A 23,380-nucleotide genomic window follows, 5' to 3' on the forward strand; every position below is an offset into this window, starting at 1 on the left:
AAAGAATCTGCTCCATACATCCAGTCTAGCCTGCCAAATGCTAGAGGGGTTTCTTACCAGTAAAGCAAGTTACATGGCAGAGGTATGTGGTGGAGCTTACCTGCTCTTTTGCCAGCTGTCCGTGTCACAAGCCACTGTGCCAGGTCCTTTCCTTTCACTCAAGTGTACTCCTGTGTTTTAAGGAAAAGACTAACAGAGGTAATTGAATCTTCAGGTTTGACGGTGACTGCTGTGAAGGACTTTGGGGAGTGGAACTTGGAAGCTGGAGCACTGGTGCTTGCAGATGGAGGCCTTTGTTGCATTGATGAGTTCAATAGTATCAAAGAACACGACCGAACCAGCATCCATGAAGCAATGGAGCAGCAAACCATCAGTGTCGCAAAGGCAGGGTAAGTGGCACCTCTACATTTGTGGTAGAACAACATAAGGTGTTTTCTCTTGTACTTAGAAGTTGCAGGAAGGTTTGTCATGCTGATTAAATGTATCTGGGGTGTTTTGTTGTATTGAATGGTTTTGTTCTCAGCACTATTCTTAAACTAGACAAGTCAACGTTTCAAACACATCACACTGGACCAGAGGTTGCAGGCAATCAGAATAAATACATGCCCTCTTCCCTGTGGAGTTTTCAATCCTCCACTGTAGGTCAGGGCACTTTCCTAAGAAGACTTGGTGTTCTTTTTCTTGTCCTTTGCTGCAAGTGGTCATAACAATCACAGGTAAAATTAGGAACTTTGTGAATTTTTCTTTTTTTAACTCAGTGGGACTTAATTGCTCCAATCCAGTGATGTTACATGACAACAAAAGAAAAGAGATTTCCAGGATGCCGAATTTTATACGTTGGGCATGGCATAAATATAAACTCTTGCTTACTTTCAGTTCCTCACTTTCTTTTTCAAAGTAGTGCCTGTTCAAATCTGCTGTTTCCCCACTGCCACTTTCATCTTTGATCTTAAATCACATTCTCTGAGTCATAAGCAGTTCTTGTCCAGGCCCGAATCGGTTTCTGGCTGGTATTGCTGAAATCTCTGCTGCTCAGAAGGCATCACCCTTTCCACATCCCTCCTTGTCACCTTCAGCTCGGCCCTGATCGTGTCCATCCTTTATTCTGAGCATCTCCACTGAAGCTGTCTTCGGTGTCTTTGTTTCTGTGCACCTGTAACTCCCTCAGGTGCTTCATAACTCAGCTCCTTTCTGCCTCTTTCTTCAGGATTTTGCTGAGCATTTGCTGTTGCCCATAAGACAGATGTAATGCATCTTTCTTTCCCTGTGTCATGTCAAGGATTTTAGCCATACGATGCTATATGCTGGGAACAACCATGAATTTGCCTGAATTTGCCCATTCATCATAAAAACACCTCTGAAGTTGTAGGTTTTTTTTTTCACAGCTCAATTCTGATGCAATTCTCATAAATGGGCTAGGGACACAGCAGACAAGTAATGCTGCTCTCACCTGGGAGAATACCAGCCTTTGCCAGTAACGCAGTTGGGGCCAAATATTTGATGTCAATGTGGTCCTATCTACTTAGTAAGATAAGCAACATATTTTATCCCTGTTCCTTGTTGCGGTTGCTTGGGGTTTGTAGACCTCAAAACACAGTCTGCTAACTTGCACGTAGAGCTCGAGTTGCTCACTTCTGAGGCCTCATTAGGCTACACCTAATGAGGATTTTTTGAACAGTAACTTAGGTTAAGCAGTTTGTTAATTTAAGGACCTATTTTGGTGCATGGGAGATACAGGGGGTTTTTTTCCCCTTCTGTGTATAAGTGAATAGAAGATCTGTGGTCCTTCCTCTCAGTTACAGAAGAACTTGGGTCGTGAAGCAGCAGTTGCTCAGGAGCTGACTAGAAATAACTCGGTGACAAACTGAAGTTAAAATACTTAGGCTGTTGCCTTAACTGAAGAGATCATGTTTGGACTACTAAAATAAAAATAATCTCTCCCCACATGTAAAAGCACATGCCAGGATAGCATGGCTTAAGAGAGGAAAATAGCTGTTTCCCTGGAGGAACAGTTAATGTGGCTGCCATCATTGTTTGGTTGGGTTTGCATGTTTACACACAGAAAAAGAAGTAAATTTATTTTGCATTCTTAAAATGTTAAATGAGCTGAAATGTTACTTTCCATCATAAAAAAAAAAAAAAGAAAAAGTGTTTCTCTGCTTCTCAGTGAAGTAATACCTATTTCTGAACAGTTAGGTTAGTTTTCACCTTTCACGGTCAGGATATACAGCTGTATATAAAGATTGTATACAGCTAGGTCAATATTGCTTAGTTACTGACCGCTGCCTTTCTGTCTGGTTGTGGTTCTCTGACTGAGAAAAGCTGTATACATAATCCATAACACAATTTATGTGTATTGTTTAGCTCTCAAGGTCTTTGAAGGTCAGGTGTACCATTTATAATGTAAAAACACAGTAAGTTTTAACACTTTGGAATAATTTCCTCTACCCACCTGAATTCCTCTACCCATTTTTCTCTAGCTTGGTGTGCAAACTTAATACAAGGACAACTATCCTGGCTGCAACAAACCCAAAAGGCCATTATGACCCTAATGAGTCTCTGTCTGTCAACATAGCTCTTGGCAGTCCCCTGTTGAGCAGATTTGACCTGGTCCTAGTGTTGTTAGATACAAGGAACGAGGAATGGGACCGCATCATTTCATCCTTCATCTTGCAAAATAAAGGTAAGAGTAGTCTTTTCAAATTAAATTTTTAAATCACAAGTGGGGGTTTTTTTGTTGTTTGTATTGTAGTTTCCTTTCTCCACCTTTCAGTTTAGTTTGTTATTCTTGAGTCTTTCATATTAATCAGCACTTTTTTGCCACAGTAGTATCCTGTGGAGCAGTTATTTTTCAAATAGGAATAAGATGGAGATCACTAATTAATTAATAGGGCCAAGCAGAAAACACCATACATTTGCTCAATGTTCATTTACAAGAGATTTCAGCTCAGACCACTCGGGAAGCAGATAGTTTCCATTTTGCACCTTTGCATTGCTTGATGTGCAGATCCTACACACCATGCAATGGCACATGCTGTTAATGGGAAACTTAATTCAGACAGAACAAACCTGAGCTGGGTGTTCCCTATGTGGAGCTCTGTGCTCTGGAATTAGGGAAGGCAGCAGATTTTAAGCAGTCCCTTCTCCATCCATTATGGAAGAAGTGGTTAGAGGAAACTTCTTAAGCTAGCTTCCTTCTCTTCCCAAAATGTTTCCCTGCAAAAAATGTTCAGAATATGGCAGGTAGCTTTTGGCTCCTCTAAAGTAGGTAAAAGGGCCAGAGGCAGTACATACATTGATGTACCATTTTGCATTCTTAAGGAATGCCAAAGCACTTTACACTGACGGTACCATCTGCTGGGCAGCGAGTCTGACAGCAGGGCTGTTGAATTACTGGAGGCTTTACTGTGGAATTTGATAGGGGAGGGATTCGATGCTGTGTTCAAATTCCACACTGGAATTTGACTAAGTCCTTGAGGGCTGGTGTACAGACAGTGCATACTGCCCCAAAAATACAGTACTGTGTCTTTTTTAGCCACCTGCCTATTTAGTGGGAATCCCTAGGAAAAAGCTTGATGTCTCTTGTTACAGAATTACTGACTAGGCAGTTGTTCCACAGGTTGCCCAAGCAAATCAGAAAAGCTCTGGAGCATGGAAAAGATGAAAACCTACTTCTCCCTTATAAAAAGTATACAGCCAAAATTGTCTGATGACAGCAACCTGATCCTGGTGCGTTACTACCAAATGCAGCGCCAGAGTGACTGCAGAAATGCTGCCCGAACTACCATTCGCTTGTTGGAGAGTTTGATACGCCTTGCAGAAGGTGAGGCTGGGGCAGTTTGGGTTTTAGGCTAACAATTAACCTTTATAAAATTAATAGATCAGGAACTATATTATAGCCAGTAAGCAGAGTAGCAGCTTTTCCATAGAGGTAGCGATATGTGACTGTTGTATTGTTTTATCTTTCTGATCTGAAAAGACTTGGGAGTTGGAGGTTCTGAATGAGGGAAAGGGTGTTGTGTGTAATTATCAGAATCAGTTTTAATTTTGCCATTCTCACACTCATAATAAAACCTAAAACCACTAGAAGCAATCGCATTCAGGAGAAAATGCTCAGAATTTACATGACTTCATGAAAAGCAATCTTGGGATTTGTTTTACTTCATTCAAGTTCTGGGTCGCCATCCTACTCAGCCTGAAGAAAGATGTCAAGTATTTGCTTCTATCCTAAAATTAATTTGACATAAAAACCCAACATATTTCTGTTTCCTTAGATGTCAGTAATCACGTGTGTATTTTGCAATAGAACTTCAACATTTCCAACTCTGAGTTCAAAGTATTTCATTTATAAGAACCAAACCAAAGGAAGCAGTAGGTCCCTGTCTTATTTTATAAAATGGCATATCAAATATTTTCAGGATGAATTTAATTAAAGAATGTACTATATTTTTGTGTAACAATCTTAACTGGTCTTTAGGCTTTTATAGGACAGTCAGCAAAATAGTGCTTCCTGCATCAGATGTTTCTAGTTTTTTCTCTGTTTTGGGAGGGCAGGGGGGTATGAGGGGTCTGTGGAATTACTGAAACAAAAGACTTTCCTAACTTTCAGGGATTCACACTCTAATTTCACATTCAGTGTTTCTTCCATTCTTAAGCATTTACATGTAGCATTTTGTTCTTTCAAAGTATTATATAAACGGTATTAATTGAACTGCCTTTCTCTTGCTGAGTAAGAACTGTGTGTATTTCCACAGCCAATTAAGAGGAGAGCTTCATGGGGTAAATTATTTGTATTGTATCCATTTACAAAAATTAGTTTTGTTTTTTCTAACTTAAGAAAGACAAAAAAAATAAAGCAAAACTCTTATAGAGAAAAGCATTTTAAAAAACTAAATTGTTTCACAAAACAGTTAGAGAAAATCAAACCTTTTCTGACCTGTGATGAAAATTTGATTTTCACATATTTAGGGATATTTTGTGTCACACACTTTGTTGTGATATCCAGGACTTTACATTTTTTAACTTTAGCATTTCAAGCATCTTTATTTGATCTGTCACTGTAACTGTAATCCAGAAGTCACATTACATTCTTTACTAGTAAAACCAACTCCTGTTGAAACTGACACTAAAATCAAAAGGATTATATTCATATTCAAGCTAGGCCCATACACAAGTGATTGAAGAGCTGAAGAAATTTGAAGAAATATCCTGTTCCTTGTAGTACAAAAAAATTGCTTTTTGACTTTGGTAACACTTGCTTCCCATGGCCATTTGTTTTTGATAGCTCATGCCCGGTTGATGTTTAGGGACACCGTGACTCTGGAAGATGCTGTAACTGTGGTATCAGTGATGGAATCTTCCATGCAGGTAAGGTGTCTTGCAGGCATTGCTCTGGCTGCAATTCTACACTTAAAGGACTCAGTTTATCATGTAGATGCATGTGCCAGCTCTTCTTGTCTCTTTGGAGAGGGTTTTGTACACTCAAAGTAGGTCATCGGAAACCTCGGCAAGTCATTTTTAGTCCATCTTGATTATTCAAATCGTTAAGCAGAGATTATACTGAAAAATCTGGGCTGGTGATAAAGGCCTGCCACATATATTTTACAGACTGCAGTTTTGCCATACTATTGACTCTGTTAATCTACATTTTAAGGCCTTTTTGAGCCAGTAATTGTACTTCTATTGCTGTGTTTCATAGCCTCTGGTGAGGTATTCTTCTACAGTATCACCTTGTTACTTATTAACTAGGTATGAGAGAACCAAATCTTTTTTTTTGGAGCAAGTTCCGAACAGTTGCCAAGACCCACACTTTATTTTGCCATTTTATCATTTCAGAAGGTATTGGTAGGGATGCTACAACTCAGAACTTCCATTGGCCTACGCTGAAAATCGTGCATTCCAGTTGTCACGTGGATTTGTGTAATGTTTCTATGTAAAAAGGTTGGAAAAATGTGGAAGGCTAGATTTTAGTTTACTGTAACGTTATTAGCATATAATATATTTTTCTTTATGTTCTTTATTGAACATAAAGAAAAAGCAACTCATTTGGAATTAATAAAAGGAATGTAAATCTAACAGAGGCTTTTTAAAAAAAAATGGATATATGGAAAATAATATAGACACTACTACTCCAGATAGAATATTTTTAAGGGAAATAAATTTTCATGCTTTGAAGTAGAAAAAAAAATACCATAAGCTGATTATCCAGAATTTTATGCACTGGGGTTTTTAGCACATCTGAAATACTTGAGTTTGGCTCTGTCAGAGAAGGTACACTCTGCTGCACAGATGATTGGTCTGATCCAAAATGGCATTTCCTGTGTTTCTGTGTAGGTTGATACAAACACATTGAAATTAAAACAACTTTATACAGTGCCCATTAGCTCAGTGGACCTTAAGACTTTTGCAGGGGTAGATATGCTCCTTTTTCAGAGACAAAGCTCTTCAGGATAGATGCACAGAGTCGCATACAGCAGGTAGGCACTTCTGATCTCCCTTGCTCTTTCAATGAGGGTTGAGAGACTAATTGCAGTTGTTTGTGCCATGGATAATCTACTGCACAGTGTTCCAAATGGAGTTTGTCTCAAAACTACTACAGAGCCTGACCTTATTAAGCAGCAAAAGATTATTTCTCTGCCTGCTGCGATTCACCATGCACTGTTTTGAAGAGCTCAGCTTTTCAATGACAGCACAGCAACTAAGTTAAAATAAGAAGCTCTACTAATATATCCAGTTGAAACGGCAGAAGATAGCACATAAGTGTTCATTGACTGTAATTAAACCTGTAATTAACTAGATGGAAATTTGATGGGACACTGGTTTTGAAGCAATATAGTTTAGAATATAAGAAATCTGAGACACTCAGGGTTTTTTTCATAACAGATCAAAAATTGGAATATATGTGTGTAATAATGAAGAATGTATACTGTCATCTGTGTATCCCTCTCCCTCATCAGCAGGGATAAATATTAAAGAACTGTTTGTACTGCCCTGCCCTCAAGGGCTGCAGTCTGCGTAGCAAACACCTATCTAATAAGAGTCGGTGAGAAATTTGCCTGAATGATGACTGCAGAAGACTACCTGGGAGTAGTTGGTATGCTCATTATAGTTGCTCCACTCTTCATTTCTAATGAACAAGTAGGCAAATATGCTCATTTTTGTTGGTAATCTGCAAATTTAAGATGTGCTATTTAAGGCCAAATTTTACTTTTCTCCTGAAAGGTACAAATTAATCACTTCTTTTTGGAGGAAGCCATTTGTTTTATTAAAAAAAAAACAGAAGTAACATGCAAAAGTTGATTTTTCAGAAAAGGATTCCTTCTCTAGAAAAAAAGTCACTTTCTGTATAGGTACAGCCTGTGTTTCCTGTCTAATTGTCAGTCTGTACAATGAGGTTGGAAATGGGGAAGTATCAGGGTCGCTCTTGAAGGACTGGCTGCTGCCTTTCAGATCAGCAAACAACTGTCTGCAGAACTGCCTTCGCACCTTCTACAAGAAGTTGTACTCTTGCCAGTTCAGTGTTCTCAGGTCTGTACTCAGATACTTCTTGTGAGTCCTCTTTGCAAGGAGAACTCTCATGTTTTCATCAACAACATTGGGGTTCTTTGTGTTATCCTCTAATTCACCATTATTTTTCTCTTCCCAACATATTCTAATCCCACTGGTTTGATCTTTTCTTTCCCTCATTTCCTCTGTGTTGTCTCCCTCCTTCTCTTGCTTGTGTTTTCATCCTTGCTTTAGTCCCTTTCCTTTTACTCCCTTTTTATGCGGGAGTTGAAGGACGGACCGAACTCGGACCAATGTGATCAATGTTGAGCTCAATTTATTAAACATGCACACAGCTTATATGTATTTTCTATATCAGTAGATGAACTACATTACATTGCTGTTGGGTACACACTCTGTTCATGCATTCTATTCTTGTTAATGATTGCATGTGAAGGCAGTAGTGAGTCTGGATGGGCCACATGTCCATTCTTCTCAAGATACATTGCTAGATTTTTACATTGTCTTTCCATCCTTAGGCACTTTTGCACCCTTCCTTTCTACTAGCTTTCCCTGTAATACTTTCTTTTCTCTTTCTGTATTCTAGATCCTCTACCTTGGCTACCTTCCTCTCCTCAGAATGTTCTCTCAGAGTCTCACAGGGCCAGATGTCTCAGAGACATAAGCACCAGCACAGGAATGAAACTCAACAGATAGTTATCATAGAGTGGCATGGGTTGGAAGGGACCCCAAGGATCACAGAGCTCCAACCCCCTGCCACAGGCAGGACCACCAACCTCCAGGCCTGGATCTACACAAGGTCGCCAAGGGCCCCATCCAACTTGTTCTTGAACACCTCCAGGGATGGGGCATCCACCACCTCTATGGGCCAATCTTAAATTCAGTCCTATCCAGTAGAATTTCACACACACACACACACACACACACCCACACCCACCCCATTTAAAAGCAGCTCATTGTGATGGCCAAGTAAAGCCTGAAAAGTCAGTGAGAGCAAGACATTGTACCCCCTGGGCATACAGCTCAGGACACATGATCATGCATTCCTCTTTTTTTTTCTATTGGATCCTTAGGCCCCAGGTTGACAGTACTGAAGCCAAAAGCAGCTACCCTTTGTCACTGTTTCAGTCAATGTCTTGTTTATTACCTGCTCTTCTAGAGGTAGAATTCTCAATTTCTTCATGTGTTTTTCTGTTGAATTAATTTCCGGTGTGTTTGAGTGTTTCAGAAGGATCAGTTCACTTACCTTATGAAGTGATGGGTTGGCACTATTCCTTTTTTTATCATCTGGAGCTGCATAAGGCATAATGCAGATGAAATTGTCCACTGGAGCATTCCCTGTGAGAGATGGTTTGGGCCCAGCTTCAGAGTAGTACCACTTTGAGTACATTTCCTGTTGACTGCAGTTTCCTTCTCCGTGCACACCACCTCAGAATCCCGCCTACAGATTTATTGCCTTTCAAAACTTTTGCTTCATTGGCTCATTCTGAACCATGAGAACTGGAACTTTATGTCAGAATCTGGTTCTCCTTGGCTGCTATCAGTTGTCCTAACCAAGACACCCAGCTTTCCTTTCTGTAGTCCCTGCCTTATTAACCATGAACCTTCCGGTCCTGGAAACAAATACACCAGAGAGATTCTGCAGCAAATACACCAGAGAGGTTCTGCAACAACCTTTTTCATGCCTGCAGAGTAATGTTTCTACGTGGAACAGATCTATCACGTTCCTGAAATGATCGGCCAAAAAAGAAAGTGGTAACTTCAGTGACATTCATTAATGGTTGCATGGACAGCCTTAGTTTCAACACTACATAGTTTTAAAGGCCTGTAATTAGTCTCCAGAGTGATATTTTTTTCAATGACAATTTTTTTAAAACATGATTTTAAAATTTCAAAATGGAAGAACCAGAAATTGCCACAAAGGGAAACGTGTGGTCCGTGGGATGCCACATGTGGCATGTTCTGGTTCTAGAGACGATGCTGACTTTTGCTATCACAGTCGTGGCACTTGATACACATTTTGCTCGTTAGTTGTATTGAGCTCTATAGATTAGAAAGGAGCGGTAAATGCTATCTGTGGCAAAATAGAGGGCTTGTGGTGTGTTTGGGTTTTTTCCAAAGAGCAATTAACTACAGAGCTATTCTCGATTATTTGTTGTGGAACAAATCACTTTGTGCAGATGCTGTGTTCCAAATAAAACCCACAGCACAATCATCCCAGATCAAAGTCACTCGCTCTCTGGAATTATGTGGGAATAGTTACTCTGAAACAGCTATTCAGAAAGATGTTTGCTGGTCAGTTTAGCCTGTGTGACAAGCCTTAATAACCAGGTCTTTCCATGTAAATAATTATGCAAAGCTAATGAAAACTTGTAGCAATCAGAACTTTTCCAGTCATAAAAGTTACTCACACGAGCAGAATTTTTACAAGGTGTCTGGAAAACTTCTTCAATCCTAATGTCCATTTTTAGTCATGATGTACTCAAGCCTGAAGTGGACCTTCCATTTTTTTGTGTGTGTGCAGAGAAAAGAGTACAAGTAAACTCCAGGCTGGATCACATCACTCTTTCATGTATATGAGCAACTTTGCCTGTGTGAGCAGACCCAGCTACTTCTGTGAAGACAGTTACTCAGTAAATATTTGCTACCTTAAGTTTTAAAATACCAAAGGGACATTTTTTTTTTCATGAAATGGTCTCTGCTGTTTAAATTTGCTGCTGAACAGTAAAGATATCTTCCTGTTTTGTCTCCCTGGTGCCACAGGGGGGTGCGCTTCTGGGAGGCATCAACGCCTTGCACACCTCGTTTCCTGACGATCCGATGGCGCAGTACCGAACACAGTGTGAACTCATCTTGGAGCGACTGGAGCTGCAAGATCTTCTGCACAGAGAGCTGCAAAGGCTTGACAGGTTATAATATGCAGAGTGACAAAATAATTCCATAGCAAACAAAAAAAAAAATGAATTGTTTGACGATAATATCTGGAGAATGGCTAAAAATAGAATCTGGCCTTGGAAAGGGACTTGATCTTTAGAGGATATAGGTAAGCAGGGAGATTGTTTTAAAGTAGTGCTCTGAGATCATCACAAGATCATTTCTCTCTATGGGTTTTGGAATTTACAAAAAATTTAAGAACATTTTAATCCATTCCCAACTTGTATCTCAATTCTATGCTCAGATAAGTTTCAGTGGAGCTTCTTAGGGTCAAAATGCCAGATTCTGTAGCTGAGCAAATAATTTTATATAGCCTTTTGTTACTTGCTTGGTAAAAATACAGCAGATCTGCTTCATATTTTTTAAGCCTTCTTTTGTGTTGGGTTTGTCAGGATCCTTCTCTGTCTGTTAACGGAAAATATAAAGTTGAATCCAAGTTCTGTTCTTTCAGGTGATTTTTCTTTTTTACACACTGGAATCTTCACTGTCCCCTCTAGTTTTTTTTTACTCAGTGCAGAAATAATCTTTGGAAAGTCTATCTGCTGTTATTAATAGAAAACTTTTAACATACTGAAGCTGAGAGGACTAGGATTGGAATGAAATAAAGTACAAAAAAATAACATTTGTTTCCTGAAATAAGATTACCCTCTAAAGAAATTCATACTTTCTTACTGTTAAGGGAAGATAAAAGACTAATGTTACTGAAGCCAATGGAATAAGAACAGCTGGAAAAATGCACTTTTTCCTTCACAGATTTTTCAGACTTACTTTGTAACTCATAGTAAGGACAGCTTAAATAACCACAGAAGCAGTAAGAGCAAATGCAAGTGGGGTGTCTCAAATAGACAGACAAAAGCTACTCTTAAAAGAATGGTGTTCATAAGGGATCATAAAAATGTAGGGTGGGGTGAGAGATCAGATATGATGACAGCATCAGGTCTGTGTTTGACCTTCCTGGTAGGGGCTTGTGTTATCTGCTCCAAAGGCCTTTTAATGAAGAGGACTTTCCGTTGCCATTGGGTAGTCTGTTCCATTATTGCTGCATCCTAATGCTCCATCCTAATGCTCATACAGGTTTTCCCAATATCCCACTGAATCCCCTGCACTGCAAAGTAAGCTGATTTCTTCCTTCCCCACTCTTAAGCAGCTTAGAGAATACTAAAAGAATGTCTGTCCTCTTTAAAACAACCTATTCTGTATTAGGCGACTTGTCCCACACATTCCCCCTAAACTGTGTTTCAGTAAGAAATGTGTGGCTCAGCCTTTCGTGATGAGTCACATCGTTTCTGCCACTTCCCATCACAATTTTAAGAATAAGCATCTTGGTAAATATGGGTAATAATGATTTGAAAAGATACATGTCAAGGTAGTGTTTTCTCTCTCATATGCATCTAATGCATAGGATTCATTTCACCTGCACTACTGCGGTCACTTTTGGGCTGGCATGTGGCTGTTCCTCACTCACGGTTAGAATCGCTTTAGCAAAACATAGAACGCTCTCTCCCATGGAAACCATGTGTTTAGGCACAATAGACAGAGTATCAGAGATGGGAGGGAACACTCATTCCAGCACCTCTCTTGTTTTGGAGGGCGCTGAGAATATTAACAGCCATGGACAATTAAGTTTTATAGGTGATCTGGCCACTCTGTCATTTGGAGTTTTTGGCATGTTGAGTCCTCAGTGATGGTGAGAGAAAAACGCCAGCAACCACTATGCAAAGTAATAGAAAGATTTTCCATTCTGATAACTTGTTTGAGGCTTTGCCTTGGTCAGGATAAAATCTAGTGAGGCTGCTGTTGTAGAAGATACTCTTACAGAATATGCAATCCTTAAGAGGCTCTACCAGTGGCAGTAGGTGGTGCAGATGTGTTTGTTTGGGCTAGGGTTTTGAGGAGAGGGGGGTGTGTGTTGTTGTTTCCTCAGGAAGTTAAGTGATTGCTTTCTCTGTCCACCTGCCCATCTTCTACTGGGGACACTAAATTCTGCCACTTGGTGTAGAAGGTGCTGGAAGATCACAGGCTACACCAGCAACTTTCAGAGCTGTGTGTGAGGTCCCTTTGGTGACCTGCATTATACGTAGCTTTTCATCATTCATACATATTAAGCATCACTAATGCAATAAAGAAATAAAATTACTTTTGTTTATATTTTTTTCATTCCACAGATTACAGAAGGAAAATTCACACCAGCTGCAGCCTGAAGAGACGAGTTTTGGTGCTACTACAAGGTGTTTGAACAAGGATACATTTGGGCAGTCAAAGCAGATGTTTCAGTCAGAACCTTCCAGTCAACAAGATAATAACTCCAGGTCACAGCCACCTTTGCTCGAAGGCAGCTGTGGAGGGGACACACAGCTGGAACCTTTATGCAACCCGGCACAGGGTAATGACAAAAATACAAACCACTTGATTAAACATAGTAAGAGAGGTGGTGATGGAAGCCTGGCCTGGTTTGACAGCCTGGAAGACAGCAACACTGATGCTGAAGAAACTCTTCAGAAAAAGTCTCCAGTGCCCAAGATATGTCCAAATAACTTGGCTTCGAAACTCCGGTGTAAAACATCCTGTTCTGAAGAAAGAAGCGTGTCTGCACCAAGGGAGGGGAATGGAATGAGAGAGTCACTGGCAGCTGTGACTCTACATGCTCCTGTGGAGCCAGACAAAGTTTCCAGGATAAGTGGGAGGGCTGAAGGACACGGCTGTGTTCCTTCAGGAGCAGACACTCAGGACACAGCATCACCAGGCACCAGTGTGCAGGATTCAGTTATTACACAGCACGTTTCGAAAAGCTGGTGGAAACTGCACAGAGAGAAATCCCATGGATTCTTTACCAGTACACAGGACCCTGAGGCAGAGGCCATTCCCTCAGGATTACCTGTGTCTGACTTGCCAGACCTTTCAAGTGATGCAGATTCGGTACTAGGGGAGGAAAAGAGCAGCGTATCTGTAGCAGCAAAAACTCCAACAGTTTCCTTGAGAAAAAGAAGTAAAAGTAAAGTATTGAAAGAAACAGAGGTAGTGAGTTCCCATAAGCCAGAAATCCTTGACAGTGAAAGTCCTCCAGCAGCTAAATTAGCTAAATTTTCTTTCAGACCGAGGACAAAACTTGATAATTCTTTAGAGAAGAAAAATGAAGAATGTTCTCTTTTTCGGAGTGAAACTACTTTTAAGCCTGGAGAGCAGCTCCAAGGAGAGCAGCTGCCAGAAGAGCGCTGCCCCCCTGAGAAATCCAAGATGACATTGAGTCGCTTAGAAAAAAGTAGTTTGAAAAAACAACCAATTGATAATAAAGTGAGAGAAGAGCAAGAGAGTCAGGCCTTAGGGAAAAGGATCAGGGCAAGTGCAACAATATGCTCTGATGTCAGTTCTGAGGCTGTGTCTTCTCCATCCACTGAAAAGAAAAGAGAGGGAGAGGGGAAGCTTGGTAGCCCAAGCACAGGGAAGGTACGCTCCAGCACGTTAGCCAAGCTGTCATCATTCTCTTTTGCCCCACATCCCAAGTCAAAATCAGAAACCTCACCTACCACTGAGACTGACCCTAACAGGCAGAGCCACAGCCCATTGCTGAGGGTGCACGTGAGCAATCCTGGCAGAAGGAAGAGTTTTGCATTGGGAAGCACCAGTAAAGCCAGTGTGGTCACACAGAAATCTCTGTTCTCGATAGCAGAGCTGGATGATGCTACCTTAGACTTTGATTGGGATGAAGAGGTTAGGAAAAATCCGAACACATAGCGTGTGTATCCTCCATGTTCCTTAACATGCAGTTCTTCTGAATCTCCATCCTTCTATCAGTTGTGTCCATTGCTTGCAAAGCCTTTAAAAACAACCAGCCCAGACCTCTGTTGATACCAATGAGCAAACTTTCTTAAAGGGCCGTGTGCTTTACATCAGCTAAGGACTGCAGATACTACAGGCCTGATGAGGCTCTTACTTTTCTAAACTCTTCCCAGGCTACTTATGTGAGTCGGCTGTTTTGATTGACCTAATGTAACCTGGAGATTGGTATTGCTTATGTTCATGTATCCAGAGCACAGTGAACCTTCCAGAACAGCAGGTTGAGTTGACTACCATCCTTTATTTCACATAATGGTTAGAACTGCACTTGATTCAGATGGTCTTTCCACATACCCATGCCACTTTAGAAAAATGATGACACAAAAGCTATATCATTCTGTTTTTTTCATCTGTGTATGCCATTTGTCCCAGCCTGTTCAGCAATGCTGCCATTTGCATCATGCTGTGTGGGGAGTATTTCTGTATTATCAGTATCATGACAATTTTGCTGCATCTCGGGTTACCGTGCTTCTCGTCACACTGTTGTTGAAGACACAGATCGAGAGCCTTTTGTTTCTGTTGTTGGGTTTTTTTTTTTTCATTTCAATTTTAAATACACCGATTGAGGTACCTGTGTCTGTATTCTGGGTCCTTTTCTCAAAACCCAACCCTTGTGATAAACATGCCGTTCTTCACCACAGCCAGAACAAATTCCAGGTGATCGAATGGGAATCCTTCAGTAACCAGGGTAACTTCAATGCAGGCATTAAGCCCTGGCACATAAACTACACTTCAAACCTGGCAGCATGGTGAGGAGCCACCCTAGCAGAGCTTGGTTCTGACTCAGATAATGTTTTCTTGACTGTTTTAATTGTGATGAGATTTGTACTGCATCTGAAACGCGGTTCATCTTCAGTCGCATGCTGCATCCTGTGTCATTCATTTGCCTAATGGGAAATTAATCTACTAATGCACTACATGTTTACAGAAAAAGGTAAGCCTTAAATTTCTTTCAGGGAGTTGCCTGGTATGTTTCTTCTATATTTGAATTCTCCACAGAACACTCTTGTTATTACCTGCAAGGTAAACAAGGGAATGGAGTGGTTGCTTACAGCACAGTAAATCCTTTGAGAAGCTTGCTAGCACAAAGGAAATTGGAATCTCTCTTGATTTGCCTAAATTTAAAAGTAGCTCCCTTGAAACCAGGTGAGTTAAAATACTGCAGAATTTCAGAGAATGAGGGAGCGTGAGGCCAAGTACTTCACCTGATGCAGTGAAATCACAAGAACAGGAATTGCAGTCCTTGGGTTACTTTAGAGTTTGGGCAAATTGACAGAAAAGTTACTGCCCAGACTGGTGGTGTGGTAGCTTCTCCCCTGGAAAAATGGCATCAGTGAAAAAAAGCAGAATTTATCCAGGTCCTTCCCAGAGCACAGAGCCACCCCTTCCTGTTCCTTCTCCCAAAGACCGATGCCAGGGTGAGGGTGGCCTGTACTCGGGATCCTACTGCCCGTGAAAAGCAGAAATATCCTTGAGGATGCTGTGTCTATATGGGAACCATCGAAGGGTCAGGATTCCTGGAACTGTTAACTCTCCTGCTGGCCTTCCTACTTGAATTTTCAGAGGCCAGCTAACGGAGTGATATTTCATCACCACTGGAGCTGCATTGACCCCTTGTGGGGTGGTCTCGGTTAGCATCAGAAATCCTCCTTGCTAGCTGGTTGCTTTGGTGAGTGTTCCTAGCTGGCCAGTGCAAAGCCAGAACATAGCTACTGGATCCCCACAGTCCAGCACCATGAGCTTGTTTTACCATGCAAAAGGATAAAACCCCATTAAAGTTCATGCACTTAGTCTGGAAGCATTGTTCTGCTCATCGCTTCCCTGCGGATCAGTAGCTGGGGACTTGTCTAATGTGTAAACCTACGTGATGAGCTTCTCCTAAGTGCAGGACTTTTTCCTACACTTCTGGCAGGGGACTGGTTGACTTTCATCCCTCTGCCCAGTGGAAATTAGAACTCTCTTGAAACCAGAGACACAAAATGGAGGTGAAAGTCAAGCTCAAAACCTCCTGCATACTCTCTGCTTATGTTGTGTTCGAGAAGATTCTGTTTCTTATGTTCTGCTTGTTTCAAAGCTGTGGCACTGAAAGACCTGCCCGAGGGCCAGGGAAACTATGCAGTGAAGCAGAGCAGCTGTGTTCCAGGCAAGCTGAAATGCCAGGTCATGCAGGTGGCTGTCGTCCTTACTAATGGAATGTGTGAAGTCTCATGAAGTAAAGGAATGACCAGTTAGCAACAACGGTGAGAACTGGGCACTCACATTCCTGTGGTGTCCTCAAACCTGTGCGGCTGAGTAAATGGAAGATAACTAAACCAGGTGTATTTTTTCATAGATGAAAAATGTTTCCTCTGATGCAGTAAAACTCAGCTGAGAATACTGAGGTACTGTGTCCCCCACATGTTGTTACGGTTAAAACACAGTCCAGTTGAGCAGTGTGGCTACTAAAATACTCATAGACTCTTTTTTCTTTCATTCATTAATCTGTTTTGAAATGAAATTTACACTTTAACTGTTCTTTTAAGGCTCAGTCAGTAGAGTTGTGAACAAGCTGGGAACCTGCTGGAGCTCTCAGGATAGGCTGTCCAGTGTGTCCAGCGCCTGGTGGGCTCAACCAGTTCAGTACACTGCCAGACCTCTGGGATACATCCTTTCACAGCCCTAGAGCAGTACAGCCAAGCAAGGTATGTGTTTTGAGGTACCTGAGCTTGAGGGAGGCTAAACGTATGCCCACTTCATCAGCAAGAGGAGAGGTGCCGCAGCTTCCACAGCAGCATGCCTGGAAAGGGCCCCCAGTGCTTAGGAGAGAAGGAAACCAGGAAGGGTAAGGAAATACCACGGGATCTGAGCTCTTGCCTAGTGTGGACAGGCTAACCCACTTACACCAAGGTTGCCAGTGGTGAGGGCAAACTCTGCACTTTCATTCACTAATGGGCACCGTTTGTAAGGCCTGATTTGCGGGTGCCCTGAGTATGTAGCAGCTGAACTTTAAATGAACGAGACGTGTGAGGTGCAGTCTAATTGTAATTCTGCTCTTCTGTCTTTGTCGCTCTCATATTCTTGGTTGTGAATGGAAGAAGACATGGTAATGTCATCTCACTTCAGATACCCTATGTTCTAGGGTAGAGGAAACAGCAAAGTGACACAGATTCATTCCCCTTGTCCTGGCTGACGACATCTGAGTATGTGAGATCTCTTACACTTTTGCACCTGTCTTTACTAGATGCAAGTCAAGCTTGTATCCCTCAAAACAATACCTTTGAGTGCACCAGGACAAACTTGATAAGCCCAGAAGACACTTCTGGTTCAGTAAAGACTTTTTGTCTACAGTTATGCAGCCCTGAAAAGAGCATGGCTGGGTTGCTACCTGCCACTCTGATGTAGGTATCTAAATCTGAACACATGCTGTAGAATTTGGGCAGAGTGAACTCTGCCATTCTATGTAGTGTCTTAATGGTTAATAATTTTTGAGAGTTAATAGGTTTAGATAATATAAAAAGAGTTGTCTCCAGATTGTCCAGGTTAGAAGTAGACATTATGCTGCTTCATTGAGCAAAGGCTTTTGAGATCTCAGGGATCTGCTTCTTGTTTTCAAGTAAAATGAGAAACAGAGCAAAAGCCAACGTGAATGAAGGATGCTGCAGACTGATCACTCTGAGGTCACTCCCACTCAGGCATCTCTGTTTCCAGTGAGACATGAAGCACAGGAGGCTCAGGGGCATTCCATCTGCCTTGCAGAAAGGCCCATCATTTCTGTACTAGCAGAAAAATCCACTGCTGTTCTTTCAGTCTGTCTGCAAAGAGGTCCTAGTCCAACAAGTGTGCTGGGTAAGTAACCCAAGACAAATTTGGAAGAGCAGATACCACCTTCTCTCCCAGACCAGTTGAAATAGTACTGTTGTGGTATTGCTTCTGATTCATAGCATGAATTCAGAGCTTTCGGGACAAATGAGAAGCACACAGTAATAAGAAAACGATACCTGCTGCTGATTTACTCTCCCCTTCACTGTTTCCATTGCTACAGGAGCCATTTATCAGTTCTTTGGCAGGGAACATCACTAACTTCTTTCCTTTCCCGTTTTAAATCAACTTCCCCCACAAACAATCATATGTTTTAATGGTTTTGGAGTGCTGCACAGCCCCACTGATGGGAAGAGTTAATCCATTATGGCAGTGACAATCTGCTGGGCTACCCTACAGATGAATTTCCTCTGCGAGTACTTTGTGCAGTCAATGGGCAGATGAGTCACTTCCTGCCAGCCTGCCTTCCTGGCCAGGCACCCAGCCATTATCTCCTTCAGGCTTTAACACTTGCTTCTCTGAGTTTATGATCTAAGAATATAAAAACACGCCTGATGAGTCTTTTTAGGAGACTAGATACAAGTATATATCAAACCAATTATTACGGTGGAGCACACTAGTATTTTATTTAGCTGTGTTTTATCTTTATGAGTCTGGTTCATTAAAGGTGGTTGTAGATGGTGCTGCCTTAAAACCCAGCTGAACCCTTAGAAGTCACTGGTCCCAGCAGCATGTTGATCAGATCCTCGCTTGTCCGCAGCAGTAAATCGCTGCTGTTAGATATTCTGTGGCCAGACTCCATTGCCTTGGTTGAAACCAAATGATGTCATCTCAGCATGGGACAAGATTATGGTTTTGCTGGCAGCTGTCCCATAGTAACGTTTTCCTGGAAGGCCCATGCAGACATGCTGATGAGTCACAGGGAGGTAGAAAGCAAGAAGCCCCACAATTTAATTATATTTGTATATTGTTTAATTATATTCTTGTGTAAAAAAAGTGCTTCATTCTTTTAATCCTCCTGCATGGCACTTTTGCAGAGCCTTGGCTGAAGTGAGACCCATGGTCCTCAAAACTAGGAGCCCAGGTAGAATATGTCCTGATTGGACTGTCAGGAGGTTGCTCTGCTTAGCACGTGAATCGCTCCTGGTTTGGCAGTACTTGGGAAGGGGGAGCTGTGAGCAGTTGTACATTGCTGGTGGTTTCACAGGCCTCTGATGGGCTGCCTCCTCGCTGCTTTCCTAGCTGAAAATCCAGCTGACTGAGGCCTCCTAGAGAGTTCCTCTTTACTCCCATCTACAGAAGTGGGCTGTCGGCCATGCCTGGGGCTGAATTGCCAAGCCAGATGCTAGTGGTGCCACCTTCCATAAGGTGAAGACGAACTGAAAAGCTGCCCCTGGTGCCGTGGTTTGAGCCCCAGGCAGCAGCTGAGCACCCCACTCTGTGGGCTGGGGGTCGGGACAGGTACTGACCGGCACTGTGAGGGGGAACAGCCACAGAGCTGGGCCAGAACATCCTCCCCCAGTGATAGCACAGAGCACTTAACCACACAGGGAACACACAACCGACTGACCCAACACCCAACCACCCTCAGACTGCTGTGGAGCCATGTGGACCCGCCCTTCCCAACCAGACCCTTTGGTGGGGTGTGATGTCACATGGGGTAGAAAACAGCCCGGGCCAACTTGACTCACCTGTGCTGGCTGGAGAAGGGAGCTCTGGCCTGGCCAGAACCAGGACACCTGGTTATATGGCCACAGGCCATTTTGAGATCTCTATTGGTGTCTTTACCTGTTGTGTTTTATTAAGTTCCTTTAATTTTGTAAATCTTTTTTGTGTTTTTTTTTATTATTTCACCGTAGCTGATCTCTTGATTTCTTGATTACCTCACTTGCAGCAGGGCTCAGCGTGCTGTGTACAGCAGTCTAGTGTTTGTCACCCACTCATTGTAGTCATCGCTGCAGAAGGGATGTTTAAGACGAACTGTGCAATCTATAGGCATGTGTGTGAAATGCCCTGCAAGTGAAAAGGCACTGAAAGGGGCTGGTTTCCCAGCCAACTTTCTTCTAGTGTTTTTTGACCTCTTCAACTTAAACAGTTACACTCAACAATTGCTTCCAGTCCTTCAGGACCACATGAAATTCTTCCTAGAGGCAGCAGGATAGGTGGGTATTGGCTACCTTTCAGGGTCTTAACAACACTCAGGAGTACAAAGCTGTGGTTCACGATCATCTTGCTGGGGACCATCACCAGTTCTTTATCAGACATGGCCTGTGACTGCTGCCACTGGTTCCTTACCCCTCCCCTTGGTTGCTTGCCAACTGTGTAGCTGCCTCGTTGCCTCCTTCCCTTCCTCCCAGATGCTTGTTGCCTTCTTTCTATGCAGCTGGGAACATTTTCACTGCCTGGTCCTTACAAAGTCAGTGCAGCTCTCCCCATACACCCGTGGGAAGTGTTGCCCACCTTATTGAAGGCAATTCTCAGGTGGATGCCTCGTTCTTAACCTTGTAAAACAACCTGTAGCAGGAATCACTTGCCATGGCAACATCTTACACAGCCAACCCTCAGTTCTTCCCAGCACTGTGAAAATTTTAGTCATGGCATGCAAAATGGGGCCAAAGACAACCTGACAAAGGGAGCACACGCTCCTTTAGCCACCCTGCTAACACACTCGTGTGCTGACTGCCAGCTAGCCCATACTCCAGCTTGTGTGCTGCTTTTTCTTCCAAATGGCTAGGAAGCAGGAAAGGCCACATTTGCCTGGTGCTCCTGCTGTTCTCAGGACAGTAGTTGAAACGTTGGGATTCTTGTCAGAGACGTAGATTGACGTGTTAAATGCCACGTGATACGCAGCGAGGTTACGGAACCCAGTGAGCTGGAGCCAAAGGCAAAGCAAAGTCAGTATAAACCAGCCTGAAACTTCTAATTAGTGGATTCAATGTGAACGGATCTCCCAAGTGAGGACATACAACATCATGAGGGATTGTAGTTATTGATGGGAAGATGAGGTAAACAGAGCATTAAGTGCTCTGTATTTCACGTGAATGAGGCAATAGCTTCATTAATAATGAATGCTAATTATGTCATCTCCCTTAGGCATCCAGCTTGCTTTCACTTATCAATACTTTCCTTCCTGTTAGACAGAAGAATGTTAATAGTTCCAAGGAATAACATTGCCCTTCACAGAGTAAAGAGCACAGCTATTTTAGAAAAGACTATGACAATACGTTTCTTACCAAGTTTGATTATTCCAATTGTGTAATTACAATTGCACAGGTAATAATTGTACGTGTAATTGTCTAACTTTATATGCACAATAATATATGCATAATAAATGGATGCTGTGTAATAATGCAAATATTATTGTGCAGATAAAGCGCATTACTGCAACGCAATGCACAAACAGGTATCCTTTGGAGCAATGTTTTTTCAGTCAGTAACATTTCCTAACTTGAACTCAATTGTCATGAGATAGTTACAAGAAGAATTATGTAAAAAGCCAAGGAAAGAAGTGTATGTGTCATCAAAGTCCCCGACAGAAAAGCTCAAAACCTACACGACTGTGATCACTCACAAGGTGTTTGGCATCTTCTGAAGAGCAGATACCATGTCCCAAATCACTCTGTTGCTACTGTCAGCATTATAACTCTGTACTCCCTCACAACAGAAGCCCGGAGTGAAGACCAGTGGGAGCTGCCAGTTCCCAGATGTAGTCATCTTCCTTGTTCGTCAGCGTCTTTACGTTGTTCATCTCCACTGCCAAACACGAGGTGAGCGCACCGTGTGTTTCCAGAAATGTCACCTGCCTTTGTCCTGGGGTGTTCTCCTTCTCTGCTCAGGACACCTGCTTGCCAAAAGCCACTGTCCACCCATCAGAGCAGAACAAGGCACAGAAGAGAAGCAACGGCTCCGTGTCCTCAGGGTGCAAGAGACTAGTCAGCAGTTTGAGCAGGGGCACCTGCAGCTCTGCTGCCAGCCCGTCTCGGTGGTCTGAGAGCAGTGAGCTAGTCCAAGGGAGCACACAGCTCCACTCCCACTCTGCTGCTAGTGGGACAGCGGCTTTACTCCATTCTTTCATGGAGACACAGAGGTGTAAAGTGCCCGTCTTTGAATGCACAGCTGTCTGTGCACTGGAGAAATGATTTCTTAAGAGGTTCCTTCAGGCCACAGCTTGGCCTCTGTACCAGAAGGCCAGCTGCTCGGAAAGAGTGCTCCCCACTAGCAGCTCCAGAGTTCATCGGAGTGAGCAGCCTGTGGCAGGCAGGCACCCAAAGCAGCACGTGGTGCCTGCTGACAGAGCCACTCACTCATCAGCACAGGTGTTGAGCCATGTGCTCCACCCCGATCCGCTGTGCTGCCACGTGAGGTATGTGCAGGTCTGTGCCGAGGACCTGACACTGGCAGCCTCCACTTCCATCTCAGTAACACCTGGAGCTATCCACGGCCCTGGGGAACCTCAGAAACACTAACATGAATGCTAAGAACTAGAGAAAGTGCTCAGAGTCACCTAGTCTACATTTGTGTTCAGGGGTGGGATAAACTCCCCCTAAACTAGGGCAAGTTAACTTTTTGGTAAAAAAATATGTTTTAAGGTGTCTGGATTGCAGTTTGTGAATATTTCTGACTGTCAGCTCTGGTCTACTATATAGCTGGTGATTAACAGCATCGCTGAAGGACCTTTTCTTTGCTTAAATAAATAACAAAGACCCAAGTCAAAATAATTTTCACTATACCGTAAAATGTTAGGAAGATTGAAAACTTTAAAGGCACTAGTGGGTCATTCCAGTTCCTGCAAGGATCAGAAGGAATATTTTCAGTGACTTCAGTGGGATATTTTCTAATGACCTTCACAAGATCCAGCTCTGTGCCATATACTTATGGGTTCATTATCCCATTATCAATATTCAGAACTAAGTAGCCTTCTGATCTTTTGAAAGAAACCTTTTTCTTCAAGCAAACTGGAACTAAAAATGTGCTCTTCTCTCAGTGAACACAGATAAAACAGAGTTTTGGTGGGGTTTTTTTTCTGTATTGGTGATTAAAAAATGTAAATTGAATTGTTCAAAAGTTGAAAGTTAAAGTTCCATCTCTAATCACCTCTCAGTGGTGTCACTGACGTGATGATATAATCTAATGTAATAATTAGATTTGAAATGATCTTACTCTGTTAAGTGCTGTCTTGATTTAATCAGCTGTTCCTATAATTACATTGTGGCTCTCCCATTAGTATTTTATCAGCCTCACTGAGGGTTGTATACCTCTGCTATTAAATATTTTTATAGGCTACAATTTGATGTGCAGGCTTCAGCTT

The 23,380-nt window shown here is 42.3% G+C and overlaps 1 protein-coding gene across 1 annotated transcript in view; it reads left to right on the plus strand.

The window, feature by feature from the left end:
• MCM9 (minichromosome maintenance 9 homologous recombination repair factor) overlaps positions 1-14,172 on the plus strand; it is a gene marked incomplete at both ends in the record, with an annotated part of 48,038 nt that extends 33,866 nt beyond the window's left edge. Inside the window, 6 exon segments of the mRNA XM_084261525.1 lie at positions 215-389; positions 2,481-2,683; positions 3,620-3,823; positions 5,285-5,367; positions 10,270-10,415; positions 12,606-14,172. Coding sequence (XP_084117651.1) covers positions 215-389; positions 2,481-2,683; positions 3,620-3,823; positions 5,285-5,367; positions 10,270-10,415; positions 12,606-14,172 — 2,378 coding nt within the window.
• Positions 14,173-23,380: the final 9,208 nt, after the last annotated feature.

Source organism: Gallinula chloropus, assembly GCF_964237585.1.
Source record: "Gallinula chloropus genome assembly, chromosome: 3".
Classification (NCBI taxonomy): domain Eukaryota; kingdom Metazoa; phylum Chordata; class Aves; order Gruiformes; family Rallidae; genus Gallinula; species Gallinula chloropus.